General features: G+C 41.1%; 2 protein-coding genes across 5 annotated transcripts in view; both read left to right on the top strand.

The window, feature by feature from the left end:
- Nucleotides 1–320: 320 nt before the first annotated feature.
- On the top strand, nt 321–6,784 carry coa8 (cytochrome c oxidase assembly factor 8). 2 transcript variants are annotated; one of them, XM_085343011.1, is made up of 5 exons: nt 321–595; nt 2,692–2,889; nt 4,571–4,634; nt 5,742–5,832; nt 6,270–6,784. In XM_085343011.1, exons 1-5 carry the CDS (start codon nt 467–469, stop codon nt 6,388–6,390), a joined length of 603 nt encoding a protein of 200 aa, XP_085199137.1. In that variant the 5' UTR covers nt 321–466; the 3' UTR covers nt 6,391–6,784. The 2 variants fall into 2 exon arrangements, with proteins under 2 accessions (XP_085199137.1, XP_085199136.1); XM_085343010.1 differs by having other exon boundaries at nt 321–601.
- A 633-nt stretch (nt 6,785–7,417) lies between these two features.
- klc1a (kinesin light chain 1a) overlaps nt 7,418–16,828 on the top strand; it is a 41,764-nt gene continuing 32,353 nt past the window's right edge. For all 3 annotated transcript variants that reach the window (XM_085379155.1, XM_085379154.1, XM_085379156.1), the window contains exons 1-2: nt 7,418–7,858; nt 16,000–16,267. In XM_085379155.1, the coding sequence (XP_085235281.1) occupies nt 16,001–16,267 (267 nt within the window). In that variant the 5' untranslated portion in view covers nt 7,418–7,858; nt 16,000. The remainder of the gene's footprint in view (nt 7,859–15,999; nt 16,268–16,828) is intronic.

Below are 16,828 nucleotides of genomic sequence, written 5' to 3'. Positions count from 1 at the left end.
AGTGACTACATATGTATATTCCTAACATCTAATCTGGTTGACCTCTTTTTTTTTTCTTTTACCCCTACAGCCGTTTTTTTCAATTCGTTTATTTTTTAATAAGGAAAAAATGTGACTTAAGCTTAAATAAATAAACAAATAGATAACATAGACATATATTTATTCCCCACATTACTTTCTGTTTTGGCTCTTTCTGTAGTCTTACATTTAAAGAATATCCTAAACTGACAAGAAACCTTTTTTCTGTTGTCGTTTTTTAAGTGAATCCGGGATTTACCGGTGAGATTGCCGAGCGCATCCATGCTCCTTGTTGGGCTCACGTGACCAAATGGCAGGCAGTTGTACAGAGAAGGGCACGAGCTCAGTGAAAGTTTGGTTGTGTCCTCGAGCTCAGTCTTGTGCTGTTTAGTGGTTTTTGGCGTGATTTGTTTTATTTAAGTCGCTTTTTTAGAGTCGGCTTGCAAAAATGGCCGCCAGGACAGCTGCAGCTGCGAGACGGTCGACATGGAGGAGCTTCTGTCCTTCCAGTCTCCGCTTATCTGCAGGTAGCAGTCGGCTCTGCAGCTCCAAACAGGCAACCCAGAAGGACAAGCCAGTAAATGTTTGTATAATGACAATTTATTACATTTATACACCGTTTAAAGGGCTGCCATTTGTTAGCTATAGACGGCTGGGTTGTTGTTGTTGACGATCACGTGTGGCGCCATTTTTTTATGCCCACATTAAAACCCCTGGAGGGTCTTGGGTCGATTTGTGGCTATTTTCAAATTTTGATTACCTGCCATTTGCACAGTGTTGAATGGAATATAGCGAAAGTCTGCAAAAAAAAGTTCGGTCACATTTACTGTTAAAATTTCAGTATGACTTCCGGAAATTAGCTTCAGTGGCTAAGCTATCGATAAACTTACGCTATCGGACCTAGTGGTCGATTTGTGCCCCATTGAAACCCATTATAAACGCTATTTTTCACGGCAAAAAATTACGGTCAAATCGATCGTGATCGGTAATGCTTCCGCTTCCGCTTGCAGTACTGGCCTTAGAGTTGTAATTTTTTTATTTGTCCACCGGGTGGCGCCCTTGCTCCACATTTGACCCGGGGCTGGAAAACAGCGGGCTGCTTAAAGAGACCTGCGGGGAATGAAGCGTCATTTCCGGCGTGCTGCAGCGGCTTCGCCCGCTGATCGGGCGGGACAATTTTCGGCCCCAGGACCGTTTGAGGTTGGATTTTTTTTTTTAATCAACAGGAAATGACGTATTTGTTGTGACGTGGTACCAGATGTGTGTGTTGGAAAAAGGGGTCCGACGCAACATGCCCCGGTCATCGTCGCGAGTCAACCCGGGAGCATGCACCGATTCCGGCCTAGAGGAGGAGCATTTACCGCCTGGAGACCATTTTCTGGTCCGGAAAAAAAAAATAAAAGGCGATCGAAATGAAGGTTGGTGCCAATCTTTAGTCCATCTAAAGGCCTAATTATAATAACAATCAAATATTACTTCAAATGTTTTTTTTTTTTAATATTTCGTTTTGTTTCGGGGGGCTAAAAAAAACGGTGCGCACATGTAATTAAACTGCGATTAAAAGGGTTAAAACCCCCGAAATATAATTAAAACTTTACATGGATAGTTCAGGGAGAAGTAGTTTTAAAAGATTGGCTAATTTAAAGTGGAATAAAATATTAATATATAAATTTTTTTATAGCACTTTTTGGCCGTGGTCGATTTGTGGCTCTAGGTCCGATAGCGTATGCATTTTTCTAAGATCCTCCAGGGGTTTTAAAGACGTGTGTACGAAATAAGCTGTTTTTTAAAAATAAATTTTAAACGTTGCAGGAAATAAAGTGTTATTGACAAAAATATATTGCAGTGCTTTAGACTTTATTAGGGTTAAATCGGTGTTACAACGTCTGTTTTAATGATACAGTTGTAGTATAAGTATTTGTAGGAAAATAATTGAGAACAATTTAAAATATTATGGTTTAAAGTTATATTTTAAGACCTAAAGTGTCCAGCAATACATCTTCTTAGATTTCACTTTTTTTTACCCTTTCAAAATCACATGCATTTGTTGGAGTTTGTAACTGCAGATGTTTAATGACTGTTTAATAATACAGTATTTCTTTAAAAATGTAAATACATCTACTTTACATATAAGCGTGCATTGATATGCCTGTCAGTAATCAGACTGAATTTGCTGACCCAGTGTTTTGCATTTGGATTGTTTTACCTCTCTTTTCGTCTCTTGGCCCTGGAGCGTTTTTTATTCCTCGCTGCTCTTTCCATCTTGAAGTCTGCTCGGTAATGATAAGCTGTCTGGTGGAGGTCACTGCCCATTTAAAGCCACGTGATGTGCATCTGCTGTGTGGAGTGTCAGTCTTTAGCAGACTGTCTTTAAACCTGAGTTCCAGATGATATCTGCATTTTTCATTAGTACAGATGTGGCTGTGTTGGTGATGCTAACTTTGCATGTGGAGTTCAAACTACATGGTATTTGTGTCTGATGAGCTCATCGTTGTCATATGGGGTTTGCATAGGTGAAATTTGGGACATCTTCAGCCTTCTGACTGTTGTCACCTGCAATTCTACGCTCAACTTTTGTGTTAGCACCCTGTATCTTTCCCGTTAAGTTATTTTTGTGCTGATACTGTGTTGTCTGAACCCATCGTTACTGTAGTGTCTTCTTTTTTTACATAGAGATCTACATATAGACCAGAACCCAGCTCCACACATGACTGGGTCGGTCCACCAAACTCGCTCTCCAACATACGGCCAATTATTTACCACATCCCGGAGAATGAAACAGAGCTGGAGAAACGGCTGAGAAACCTGAGGCAGGACACAGAGGACTGGAACCACAATTTCTGGGCCAAGCAGAACATCACCTTCAGCAAGGTTACTGAAATACTTTTTAAAAAGTGTTTCTCTGGGGTCAGGGACTGGCCTCTGAAAACTAGTTTGTCTAGTTTTTGGAAGTCTCATTTGTAGGTGGGGTGAAAAGCCAGTCCCTATGGAGGGTAAGGGGGGTATTGTCTAAAAATAGGGAGCACAGTGTAGAGAGAGAAGCACGCATAGTGCTGCTTTTAACTGTTGAGATGGAAACTAACAAAGATACCATGGGGGAATTAATTGTTCGATCCCCTGCTTTATTTATACGTTTTCTCGCGTTTTATGGTAGCTTCATTTTAATGAAGGGAGACAGAATATTCCCAAATCCCAAAAACAAAACACTCAAGTGAGTCGACATCCCTCCTGAGATGTCAATATTTTCATAGAAAACTAGAAAGTTGTGATAAAATTGGTTCTTTTAAGTCATCTGAGCACATGACATGTAGTTTGGAAGAGAATAAAATTCATTTAAGGCTAGTTAGATCATCAGTTAAGACTGTGCTGGCTGTTCTGCCCTTCTGAAAATAAGCTGAAAGGTGGTGGGTGGTGTAAAGCAGGCATAGAAGCGGTTGTTGGTTCATTGTGGGGCAGGTGATTTCAGAGTATGAATAAGAGTGGGAAGTTGATGTGCTCCAAGAAAACCTTTAATCACAGAGGAAGTGGAGTCTTTAGTCTTTGCAGAGAAACTGAAAGTTACTCCTAAATTAAAATTCCTAAATTGTTTGTGATATTGTCCTGAGAGCATAAAGATGATGTCTTCCAATTTATTACAGTTAATATATATTTATGATGGTAATTGTTGGCCTGTATTTGTATAGCGCTTTACTTAGTTCCTAAGGACCCCAAAGCGCTTTACACTACATTCAGTCATTCACCCATTCACACACACATTCACACACTGGTGATGGCAAGCTACATTGTTGCCACAGCTGCCCTAGGGCGCACTGACAGAGGCGAGGCTGCCGAACACTGGCGCCGGCAGGCCCTCTGACCATCACCAGTAGGCAACGGGTCAAGTGTCTTGCCCAAGGACACAACGGCCGAGACTGTCGGACTGCTCGAACCGGCAACCTTCCGATTACAAGACGAACTGCCAACTCTTGAGCCACGATCGCCCCATGATGATTCATATTGTCCTGCTACTGCTGCTATTTATTTCATATGCAGCCATGCCGTACTGCCGCTTAAATCCAATGAATCAAATTGATATTAGAAGAAAATTCATCTGTAGCTGTTACAAAACCAAACCAGGTGAGCGATCCCTGTCGGCTTGTTAGTTCACTTTTCTTAAAAATAAAATGGAAATTAAATTAAACACGATGAAGTCCACTAACCGCATTATCTTCCCTGCCAACTTCCTACTTGCATTAGAATCATGCTGTAATTTCCATCATTATTAATGGAGACTGTAATAGCAGTGGATGTAATTAATCTCTGTGTGCTGAGCTCGTATGTGTGTAAAATCATTTCACCAGTAGAGGGCAGCATTGCATAACAAATGTGTTCTGTTAGGGCCCAGCTATGTAAGAGGTTACAGTGAGGAATAATTGACTGTAGGTTTTATGTGGACCCCAGTCCAAATCTGATTTAACGACCTTTTAATTAACTTTAAGACTGACCTAATTTAAAGTTACAGTTAAATCTTAAAAGGTTTGTTTGTTGTTTGTTTGTTTTACACTGTCTGCAGGAAAAAGAAGCTTTTATCATTTCACAGCTGAAGGCAAAAGGCTTGACTCTGCGTGATCAGGACGGTGAGGACATGCAGCCTTTTCTGAATATTTCACATTGTTGGTTGGGTTTGCACTTAGACAGTATTTAACCAGCTCAGATGGGTGTACTATGAAACAAGATTACTGGGTGAGTGATGTAAGTCGACCTTGATGTAAGTGAAGGGGCCGCCTTTATACCTGGCTAGATCACCATGGTAACTTATGCTGACCACATCCCTGGTTTGTACCAGTTTATTTTTAGAGTTTCGATTTAAAGTTTTCACAAATTCTTTTAGTTACAGTGTCTTACAAACACAATATTGAGTCTCTGCTAAATGAATACAAATATTTGCAGTCTGTAGAGCTTAAGACTGCAGAATGAAGCTCAGCTGTGAGGTTACAGATAATTCAAACTACATCATATTATCACTGGACTTTCCAAATATTCATATTTGGATGACGATGCAGAAAATGTTTAGTTTTTTGTTGGTGTTTTTTTTTTTTTTTTTCCATTGGCTACCAAGCCTTAAAAAAATCAATGCTAGAGTTGCAGTTTATCATTAGTAAACTAAAGTAATCCCACGTCTCCTTCGTTAGGCTGTGGGTGAATTGTCAGAGCTGAACACAGCGAGAGCACCGATGTGTGGCTGTGACATCAGAGATAAACATTGAAGCTAAGCTTTCAGCTCTTGTGATGATCAAAACACTAAATTAACAATTTTCTGCAGCATTACTCATACTTGCAGCACCAGGGTTGCATTTTACTGCATTTATTTAACATTGTTAATAGACCTCTATCCCCCATTCATGTGATAATGTCTCTGATTGGAGTAAGTGGTGCTCAGTTGACCCATCCGGTGCCGTCTGAAGTGTCAAAAAACACATCAGACAGCCCTTTTTATGTGAGCACAGAAAACCGGGGTTACCAGAGAGAGTTAATAACCACTGGTGTGATGCCTACTATCGCTGACTGAGGTTTTTTTGGTCAAGTCAGCCAACACAAAGAAACCCTGGCTTTGTCGAACTTGCTTCATAACCTACCCCTCAGGAGGCACAGTAAACAGCAGTTTGTTTTTCTAACAGCTGGTGAATTGCAGGGGAGATGTATCCTAATGAGAATATAACGCAGTCTGCTGTGTCTTCCCTCAGGACGACGGCGGTCCCTGAACAGCGAAGAGATGGCCACGTTTTACAAAAGCTTCCTGGACAAAAACAGAGTACGACATGCAAATTACAACAAGTGAGTTGTTTTGTCTCCCATGATGCTACTGGGTGGGTGAGTAAGTGAGTGGGTGGGTGGGTGGGTGGTTGGGTTGTTCAATGTCCCTCTGCAGCAGCTGTGAGCTTTAACTGCACTGCATTAACTGATCGGCAAAGAACAACAAACCTCACAGGCTATGAAGAAGTTTTGTGTGAATTAGCAATGCAAAGTGGCTGACTTGTCTTCATGTTGGCAAAGCTTTCCGCCCACACACATCACCTCAGCAGCATGTGTGGGATTTAATCTCTGACTTTTGATTGTTATATTTATTGTCGTTTCAATTTAAACTCCATCAAAGCACAAATGTTCCCCTTTTCTTCCTTCGGGTGTTATTGTGCATTTGCCCGTTTGAATCTTTATATCAGCATATTTATTACACTGTGCAAAGTGAAACATTCTGTTTTTTGTGTATCCAGGGAATGGTACAGACGTAACTTTACCATCACCTTGCTCTTGGCTCGAGTCACCCTAAACAGTATGTGGAGGACAGTTACGGAAAGACAGAGCAGCAAGAAAAACGGCACTCCTACCAGCTGATAGCAAAGAAAATACACACACCCCCACCCTCCTGTCAAAATATCAAATGCCTTGGCTATATTTTTGTCACTTCTGTTACTGCTTCATGTTTATTCAGACTCTGCAAATGACTGTAAATTATTCTGGAAAAAATAAAGCAAAGCAAAACATGTGAGGTATTTCTTTTTAATTAATAGTTTTCATCATGTTTTAATAGTTTAAAGTATGGATTGTTATGTCATGGTCTCTTTGGTCAAGAGGGTTTTTGTTTTTTTTCTTGGTGCAGGGGTTATAGATACATTATAAAGCAGCTGTTACACCCAGTTTGTGTCAAAACAAAGACAACCTGTGATATCCTCTCAGTGAGATCGGTGCTGACCACCTACGATAAATACAAGAAATTAAAGAATGTGAGTGTAAATGGTTATCTGTCTCTCTCTCTTTATAAGACCTGGGACAGACCACGACCTGTCCAGGGTGTACCCCGCCTTTAGCCCTATGTTAGCTGGGAAAGGCTCCAGCCTCCTGCAACCCCTTAACAGAAGATGGATGGACAGTTATTTTCCAGATGAATCATTTGGTCTAAATATTTTTGAGACCTGGAATGTAAATGTGTCTGTCTCTAAAGCACTTTGGGTTAACTGTATTGTAGGCTACAAAAAACTAGTGACAGTTAACACAAAAAGGGACAAACATTTCATAGTACATGTTTGATGTTTTTCTTTTTATTTCCAAATAAATAAAATAATTATTCGACACAATTCAAATATTTGGATCGATCCGCCTACCTCTAACCTCTACCATAAAATATCTAATGAACCTCCAATTTAACAATTTTACCATTATAGGCATAGGCTACTTTTATTTAAGTAGATATATTGGAGTATTGTGCACCATGCACTTTGTGCTTCTTGTTTTTCCGGTAATAAATATGGAGCCTGAACTCGCACCACAGCTTTCCCTTTAATCTGGCCTGGATGACATCAGTGCTGCCAGAGGAGCAGGGGGGTGCCGGGTAACGCCATTTTCGCGTACTGTGCGGTTAGTCATTCAGCCAGCTACAGCACTGAGGAGCTGTCATCTCCATGGGGGACTAATGAACTTTTTATTCCGCCCCATGAAGCCCTTGTCAGGCTAGTTTGACAGAGCAGTTCCTGTCATGGAAGCAGCGGAAAATACTCGCTTCTCTTGAACGGCTGACTGAAATCGCTGTTTTGACAGATAGCTAGGTGATTAGCTATGTAGCTAGCTGGTCAACATTAACGAGGTTGATGCAGTGAAGCCCGGCGTCAGAAGGCAAAACACATCCTAGCAGACAAAGACAGTGTGAAAATTGTTTTTTTTAACTTAGTATATTTCTTACGCTTCTTTTACACTCTACACGGGCTGTCGGCCAAAAGAAAAAATCCCATTTAGAAAAGACGTGATTTAAAAGGGGAAGAGGAACATTGAAGTCGAGCTACATTGGCAACGGATGTCCCAGAGAACGGTAAGAATGGCTCCGTGTATTACTTGGAATGCTGTTAATAGCTAATAAGCCACTTGCTTCTCTTATCACGCGTTTCTTAAAGTGTCATTTACCAAAACATAGGTATGTATACTACTAACGTTATGTAGTCTTTGTAACCATTTTTTATGGAATTGTCTGCTTGTTCTGTGGTCGGTGTTTACGTTAGTTGCAGGAATTAGACATCGCAAGCACATTAACTCATTTAGAGGGCTAGGTCGGAGTTGGCCCCGAGGTTTGGTCTGTGTTACAAGAAAGTATGGTTTAACTGGTTCTTCGGGTTTAATCATTTGTACGCTATATAGCTCGGACAAAGCAGCACAAACTTACAGCGACACGGACCCGACTAAAACACGCCTGTCAGCCTGTGGAAACGAGCTTCTGTCGGCTACTGCGGTGGGATTAAATCTTGATGATGACCATTTGTCATGTGATAGTTAGCTGTATCCTTTCATTGATATTCAGAGGGGAGTCAGAGCTGTGAAAGCTGCCTGTGTTGCGCAGACAGCTTTAGGGGGACAGTGGATCTCACTGTGGTACCCACAGCTGGGAAACCAAAAAGACTGAGAAGCATCTATGGATATTTTGAGATTTGGGGCAGTTTGGGGGTATGTAGTTACACATTTTCAGTCTGCACGGAAATACACAAGCATTCTTCTCTGCCCTGCCATGTTTAACGTTTAATACACCCAAAGGTGCACTCATGACAACCTGCAGGGCCCCTCCCTAAGGGCTAAACACCCCCTTTGCTACACCTGAGGCAGCTTGTTGTCGGCCCAGATGAGTGGGTTGAGTGCTGCTGGGTAGCAATGACAGTTTTGTGTGGCTGCAGCAGATTTGATTTTAATGGCTGCAGGTTTTACTTCACTTCTGCAGATGAGCACAGCAATGAGTACAACTTTGTTATTATTTCCAGGTTCCCAGAGCTGGTTAATGGTGAGGTCTTAAAATCCCCCCAGCCAGAAATCAGGTGGTTTTCTGTTGATGAACTAATAGAAGAATTGACTGGTTATTAGCACAAAACGAGATGTGAATGAGCATACAAATAACATGACCTCACTAAAATCTTACACACCTGCATTCACATCTACTGTTGCTTACTGTGGTGTAAATTGTGCATTAATAGCTGAATTACTACACAAGCAATACTTGTTTTTCTTTCTTTTTTGTTTTTTGGCATCAATAATGATCTATGGCCAATATTTTACATAAATGCAAACCATAATGGATATTTTTTTCAAGCTTTTTTTCCTTTCTTTGCACAACATCAATTTTATGAATGGTGCCCACACATCTCTCTCTCTCTCTCTCTCTCTCTCTCTCTCTCTCTCTCTCTCTCTCTCTCTCTCTCTCTCTCTCTGTCTGTCTTAATCAAGTAGGGTTTCAGTGGATCTAAAGATCTTTATTTGTTAGTAAAAGTGACTGTCATTTCCTTAAACCAACCTCTATGAAACTGGCACTTCCTTTTTTTCATCTATTTTAAGACCAGGGGCTGTCTGTTTTTGTGAAACATTAGTGACTCTAGTAGGATAACACTGGGTAGCACCATGTTAAGGTTGCAACCTTTTGCTGCAAGAAAAGAACAGAAAACCAAGAGCACTAATTCACCTAATATACTGTAGTGAAAAGTGAGTGATATTCCTCACAGGCCTTTGATATGAAGTTAGCTTATGGGCTATGGTAAATAACATCATGACGGCCAGATAATTATTAAGAAGGTTTTAGCATTTTATTAGCAGCAATCTCACTGAATTGGATAGTCTTTGATTTTTCTCTAAGTGGTCCTAAAATTCCTAATTTTAAACTTCCTAATCTTTTAATCTTTTAAGATTTATGTCAAGGAGATGTTCACATATCAACACTGACAGGTTTATTGAGAAGCCTGGGAGGAAGTTTCCCATTCTAAACTCAGCTGACCTCAAATATTACAGACTTAGAATTTAAAACTTTAATCCACGGAGAGTCTGCAGAAAGTCATATAATAAAATCAGCGAGTGTCTTTCTGAATCATTAATCCTTTGGGTTGCTGGAGTAAGAAGCGGTACCACTGCCGGCTCTTTGGATCACAGCATCTTAAACTGCTTCACTTATTTGAATGATACATTTTATCTCTTGCTCAGAGCTTGCACATGCAAAAGTAATTTGGCGCTCTTGTCACTGGAGTTCTTATCAGAAGTAAGAAATGGTGATGACACAGTTTAACACGTTAAGACTGCAGCAAGTGAATTCACACGATGATTTGTTTTGTTTTTTTAGACAGCAAGGTTTTCTGTTGGGTTCATTTAGAACACCACACTCTCTTTGTTGTCCTAATCTGCACCCAGGACTAAATTTGTTCATTGTTAACACCAGTCACACAGGTCATTTCCTGTTTCTCACCGGTACAATGTCATGTTGTGACTTTCCGATTTCTTAAACCCTTTTTTGGTCTCTGAAACTAACCAAATGAGCTAAGATTCACACTTAGCTAATAGCTAGTGATGTTTTGTAGAATTGAGGCCACATAAAACACAGGGATACAGCACAATATATACAACAGACTATTGTTACAGAAGCTTTAATTGATGCGTCTATTTTAATGTGAAAAGAGTCATCGATTTGGATGAAGGGTGCCCATTAGCTTATTGTTTTTGCTTTGTCAAAAGTTGAATCCTGACTTTACAGTGATTATCGTGGGTGTTTTGTTTTTTGTCCACAGCAGGCAGATAAGCACTACCTGTTCTCCAAACAATTAGAGCTGGTGGGGAAATAAAAAAGCTTAACAGCGAAAAGATAGATAGAAGTAAGACGGGAATAAAGACGAGACTACTTGGCATTCGGCTGTAAATGAGTGCTTATACTCAGAGCTAGTAAATGTATTCAGACTGGGTGGGACAGATTTGTGGTGTGTTGTGCTTTCCTTTGTCTTCAGCCAGGGAAAAGTATTGAGCTGCTGTTATTAACTACCCTATCCAGTTCTTTGAGCTATTTGTACCAGACAGACTGGTACGAGGTTCTAAACAGTAAATGTTGTTTTGTTTTTTCTCTCCTTTATTTACAGGGAACAAGTAGAAGAAATGCTGTATTATTTAAATTGTGGGTTGAGCAGTCAAACAAACAAAGCTTCAGTAAAATAGTTCAGTAAAAGAAACTTTTAGAGGCTCTTTGTTCTTCTTTTTTTATTAAATAAAGCAGCTGTGCCCACACTTTGCTGACTAAGACTGTTCTTCGAGTGCTGCTTTTCTGCCGCCGGCTCCATCCTCATGCATAAAAACCTACACTTACTTTCTATTTCACTTCTCCATCGGTCCCAACCATAACTCCTTCCTCATTTTTTTCCCCCTCTATCCACTGCCACCACGTTTGTCTTCAGCATCCCCATCACCTCAGATAACCGCCTTAGCATGCTTACATAAAGAACTGCAGCGTCTCCGGGTGCTGCGCTTCAAGCAAGCTATTTACATTTCAAAAGTTGACTTTGAAAATAGTTTTCCCTGCCTTCCTCCTGTGGTGCTTTATGTGTGGAGACTGATCTAATCCCAGAGATAAAAGACTGTTGGATCTGAACAGGAAAACAATGCTTATGCTGTCACTCTCACTTCTGTATTACATGGCCTGTAGTGGTAACGGTCGCCTCTGTAGTTCTTTGTGGTTTGGGTTTCTGCTATTTATGCAAAGATTAAATGTGAAGATTAGTTTCTTAGATTTTTCAAATATGATGGCACCTAAATACAGTGGGGCAAAAAAGTATTTAGTCAGCCACCGATTGTGCAAGTTCCCCCACTTAAAATGATGACAGAGGTCAGTAATTTGCACCAGAGGTACACTTCAACTGTGAGAGACAGAATGTGAAAAAAAAATCCATGAATTCACATGGTAGGATTTGTAAAGAATTTATTTGTAAATCAGGGTGGAAAATAAGTATTTGGTCACCTCAAACAAGGAAAATCTCTGGCTCTCACAGACCTGTAACGTCTTCTGTAAGAAGCTTTTCTGTCCCCCACTCGTTACCTGTATGAATGGCACCTGTTTGAACTCATCATCTGTATAAAAGACACCTGTCCACAGCCTCAAACAGTCAGACTCCAAACTCCGCCATGGCCAAGACCAAAGAGCTTTCGAAGGACACCAGGAAAAGTATTGTAGACCTGCACCAGACTGGGAAGAGTGAATCTACAATAGGCAAGCAGCTTGGTGTGAAAAAATCAACTGTGGGAGCAATCATCAGAAAATGGAAGACATACAAGACCACTGATAATCTCCCTCGATCTGGGGCTCCACGCAAGATCTCATCCCGTGGGGTCAAAATGATCATGAGAACGGTGAGCAAAGATCCCAGAACCACACGGGGGGACCTGGTGAATGACCTGCAGAGAGCTGGGACCAAAGTAACAAAGGTCACCATCAGTAACACACTACAACGGCAGGGAATCAAATCCCGCAGTGCCAGACGTGTTCCGCTGCTGAAGCCAGTGCATGTCCAGGCCCGTCTGAAGTTTGCCAGAGAGCACATGGATGATACAGCAGAGGATTGGGAGAATGTCATGTGGTCAGATGAAACCAAAGTAGAACTTTTTGGTATAAACTCAACTCGTCGTGTTTGGAGGAAGAAGAATACTGAGTTGCATCTCAAGAACACCATACCTACTGTGAAGCATGGGGGTGGAAACATCATGCTATGGGGCTGTTTTTGTGCCAAGGGGACAGGACGACTGATCCGTGTTAAGGACAGAATGAATGGGGCCATGTATCGTGAGATTTTGAGCCAAAACCTCCTTCCATCAGTGAGAACTTTGAAGATGAAACGAGGCTGGGTCTTCCAACATGACAATGATCCAAAACACACCGCCCGGGCAACAAAGGAGTAAGAAGCATTTGAAAGTCCTGGAGTGGCCTAGCCAGTCTCCAGACCTCAACCCCATAGAAAATCTGTGGCGGGAGTTGAAAGTCCGTGTTGCTCGGCGACAGCCCCAAAACATCACTGCTCTCGAGAAGATCTGCATGGAGGAATGGGCCAAAATACCAGCTACTGTGTGTGCAAACCTGGTAAAGACCTATAGTAAACGTTTGACCTCTGTTATTGCCAACAAAGGTTATGTTACAAAGTATTGAGTTGTATTTTTGTTATTGACCAAATACTTATTTTCCACCCTGATTTACGAATGAATTCTTTACAAATCCTACCATGTGGATTCATGGATTTTTTTTTTTTTCACATTCTGTCTCTCATAGTTGAAGTGTACCTCTGGTGCAAATTACTGACCTCTGTCATCATTTTAGGTGGGGGAACTTGCACAATCGGTGGCTGACTAAATACTTTTTTGCCCCACTGTATATTTGACTAGGGGAAAAAGCCATGTAAATATTTTACCTTAAATGTATTTTGTGGAGTTGGAGAAAGCTGGGAAGTAGTTTGGGAATTATTGGTCTGTTGTTGCAGGTTGCTTTGGCGCAACCATAGTGAGACCTTGGTTTACATTGCAGGTTATTAGCTAGTGTCGAAGTGGGTTTCAGACTTTGCCCAGGGCTGGGCTTTTGTCACTGATTTTGGTGGTCTCCGGGTCATGTCTGTGCTTTTTCCAGATGATGTGATCCCATTGACCTCATTGAGCATCAGGGTGTTTTGCAGCTGAGGGTGAATTGGCTGGGATGAAATCTGAGGCCATGGCTCACTTTCCAAACAGCTGAAAGGAGGAATTTGTGGATTAAAAATGGTGCAAAACGAGTTAATTCTTAAGGTCATTCAAGCTCACTTTTATAGATCTGGTGAGGATCTCGGTCATTTGGGAGTGGTTCAGAATAGAGCTGCTTGTCTTCTCTGAAAGGAACCAGTTAAGGTGGTTTGCACATCTAATTGGAACACCTAAATGGCTTTTAGGTGAGGCTTTTGTGCTGTGTCAAACTGGGAGGAAGTGGTGGAGAGATTATGTCTATCCAGACTCCTCTGTATGCAGGGTGGGAGGTCAGGGCACTCTTGGTTTAGAGTGCCGCCTCTGTGACTCAGAAGTTGCAGAAAATGAATGGATTGAAGGATCTGGGAATTTTTTTTTTCTGATAAAATGACTGACATATAAGCAGTGGCCCGGTTTTCGATAAAGGGTTAAGAGAATAAAAAATGAGAAATGCCCATTTAACTTCCCAAAGCTCAAGTTTGAATATTCAGAGTTCTTCTTGTGCCTAAAACAGTAGTCGAAATTTCAGTAAATCCTTTCTGTACATTTCTTACTTTTTTCCTTCTTTAAAAAGATTTAATTCAGTTGAAAGAGCTTTTTCTGTTTCATTTTCTCTGAAATACAGTTTTTTTTGTAACTAATAGTAATACAGTTTTCAGTACAAGAAAAATCCCTGAAAGTCTGGCTTATTATGGATCTTGCTAATAACGCATTTGAAAGCTTTTCCTGTATTTGCCAAGATCATTTCAAATGCAACCCATACTTCACCGTTCTTTTTGCCTGGAGCTGCTCTTTTCCACCTCCTTCTGCAAGCAGCTTCCTGCTTCCTGCTCAGCTGATAGGCTGCAGGGCCGGTTGCTGAGTCACATGGAGCGATCAGAGCTGCTGCCCTTCCTCGGTCTGTCTCGTCTCAACGTATTTTTTACCTCGTTGTTTCCTCTTCTTTAAGTAAAATGTGAAATCTGCTCAGGGCAAGTCTGCAGTCTCCCTTTGACATCATAGCGGCTTTTCTACTGAGGTAGGCTCGGTCGGTTCAACTCACTGTGTCACTGCACCGTCAAAGATAAGACCAATGTTGGCTCATTCACACCCACGGGTTTTCTTTCTGTATTTTTCAATGGAACATACTTTAAAATGTAACTTTATTCAGTGTTTCTGTAATTATTCAGCTGAGACCGTGCCGTTTCAGTCGTGTGTGCTTGCAGAGATTTATTAGGCAGCTCGCTACAACTGCTGCCAAAGCGCTCAGTCATAATCCTCTTATATATGTGTGTGTGTGTGTGTGTGTGTGTGTGTCTGTGTGTGTGAGATGAATATATAGCAGATAAAGTCAGGAAGGAGTGCATAGTGTGTTGAGAGAGACAATAGCAGCACTATTGTTATGGGCGACTCATGAATGAGTCTGGGGTCTGTATGACTGTATTTTGCAGCTTCTGGGAATAATAGTTGTTTACATTTTATAGTAGATTTTTCTGAACTTGGATCATAGTAGATTGTCAGCTGACTAGATACGAGTGCAGTTAATAGATGACGATCATAAAAGAAAATGTGACGGCCAACATTTGTTTAAAGTGGTCAAAGTGAGTTTGTTGTGCAGCAGAAAATGTCTACAAGTTCCTCTGAGTTTTCCTGTCTGTCCCCTCTAATCTGTTATCTGTAAACCACTCACAGACCACAAACCTCAGATCCGGGTTTTACTGTCAAACAGGCACAACATTTAACTTCTTTGGTTTGGTTTAAACTTTTAATGACAGCTGAACCTAAGACCCGCTTTTTATTAAACAATCTTAAATGGTGATTCTTAAGTTTGTTTGTTTTTTTTGTTTTGTTTTTAGAACACTTTACAAGTGGTAATCTTCAATCATGCTCCGTCTTCTACTACAAACCTCTGCTGATGCTGCTCTCACGAGCTTTTCAAAACAGGTGCTTCAGTCAGGGCCTCTTTTCAAGGCACCTTTGTGTGTAGAGCTGAAGAAGCACAGACTTTTCCTACCAATTCCCTCAAAGTGAGCTTCCTACACCCCTGTCCCAGTAGCCGTCCAGTCAGAAACACATTGTCTGACCTTTTCATAAACCAGAGCCGTTTCTCACTTGCAGCATAATTGATTTTATGAGATGAGTCATCGTCATGAAAGGCTGTTTATTTGGCCATGAGACAAGAAAAGGTCAGAGGATTGTGACTTTGAAGAAAAAGGTTACCTGTTTGTCCTTTAACCACTATGTCACATTTCTGCTGAATCCTGTTTTCATGGTCTGCTGTTAGTTTTTTACCATGTTAAACATCTGTGACAGTCATAAGACAAGTGGATACCATCTTTACATGACAACACGCTGTTTTTAGTGTCCGTAGAAAATTCTTTTCCCTCCCTCATTAGAGCCTGTAAGGAATCTTGTGTTATGAGGACTTCCAAGACAAAATATTTTAATGCAACCTTTTTTCCTGTTATGTTAATTTATTCGCTTTCTCTGCAGGATGCGTGAGGACATGTCCACCATGGTGTGTGTGAAGGAGGAGGAGGATCCTGGGGAGAAGCTGTCCCAGGATGAGATCATTTCCCGGACCAAGCAGGTGATTCAAGGATTGGAGGCCCTGAAGCAAGAGCACCACTCCATCCTGGAGGGCCTTCTGGGCACGTTGCGCTGCCTGAAGCAGGATGAGGAGGGCGTTCTCGTGGAGGAAAAATCGCACATGATCCGCAAGTCCCTGGAGATGCTGGAACTTGGGCTCAGCGAGGCTCAAGTATGTGTGTAGAGCTTCAGTGATTGGTTAATATCACTATGGATGTTAGACTGTTCTGTTATTCATTTAGGTTGGTCTGGGCAGGAGATTCAGGCAACAAGCAATTTAATCTACATGTCTTTTAACAAAACATAATAAGAAGGCAAGCTGTTTGTGAGTGGTTACACATTTAAATCTTCCCTTTTTAAGTTTAAGGATAGTAGGTTCTCTTCTTTCTACTTTCTACTGTGTAGAAAGGACAGCAGAGGACAGCAGGTGGTTTTCACCTGGATAATTAATATCACAAGTTCAGTGAAAACAGCAAGAATCTTGCCTTTACTGAACACCATCTTTCCTTGCAATAGACACAGTAAAAGGTAAAAATATATTCAAGTCCATAGTGGATTAGATCATTAGAATTCTCTTGACACGGGAGTGTTTCTCTCTAGCTTGTAATTCTACTTTTTGTTTGGTCGATTGGGGAAAAGAACATATAGAAGCTTTAAAGCCTTGAAATTATGCAGAATATTTGCTCTCGTCATTTCACTTCACATTTCATTTCACAAGCAGTGAATGAGTCAG

Source organism: Diplotaxodon limnothrissa, linkage group LG19 (assembly GCF_057381915.1).
Source record: "Diplotaxodon limnothrissa isolate DT_005_m linkage group LG19, D_limnothrissa_male_GT1.1, whole genome shotgun sequence".
Lineage (NCBI taxonomy): Eukaryota > Metazoa > Chordata > Actinopteri > Cichliformes > Cichlidae > Diplotaxodon > Diplotaxodon limnothrissa.
The sequence above is the reverse complement of the archived record's forward strand: the minus strand, read 5'-3'. Positions and strand labels throughout refer to the sequence as shown.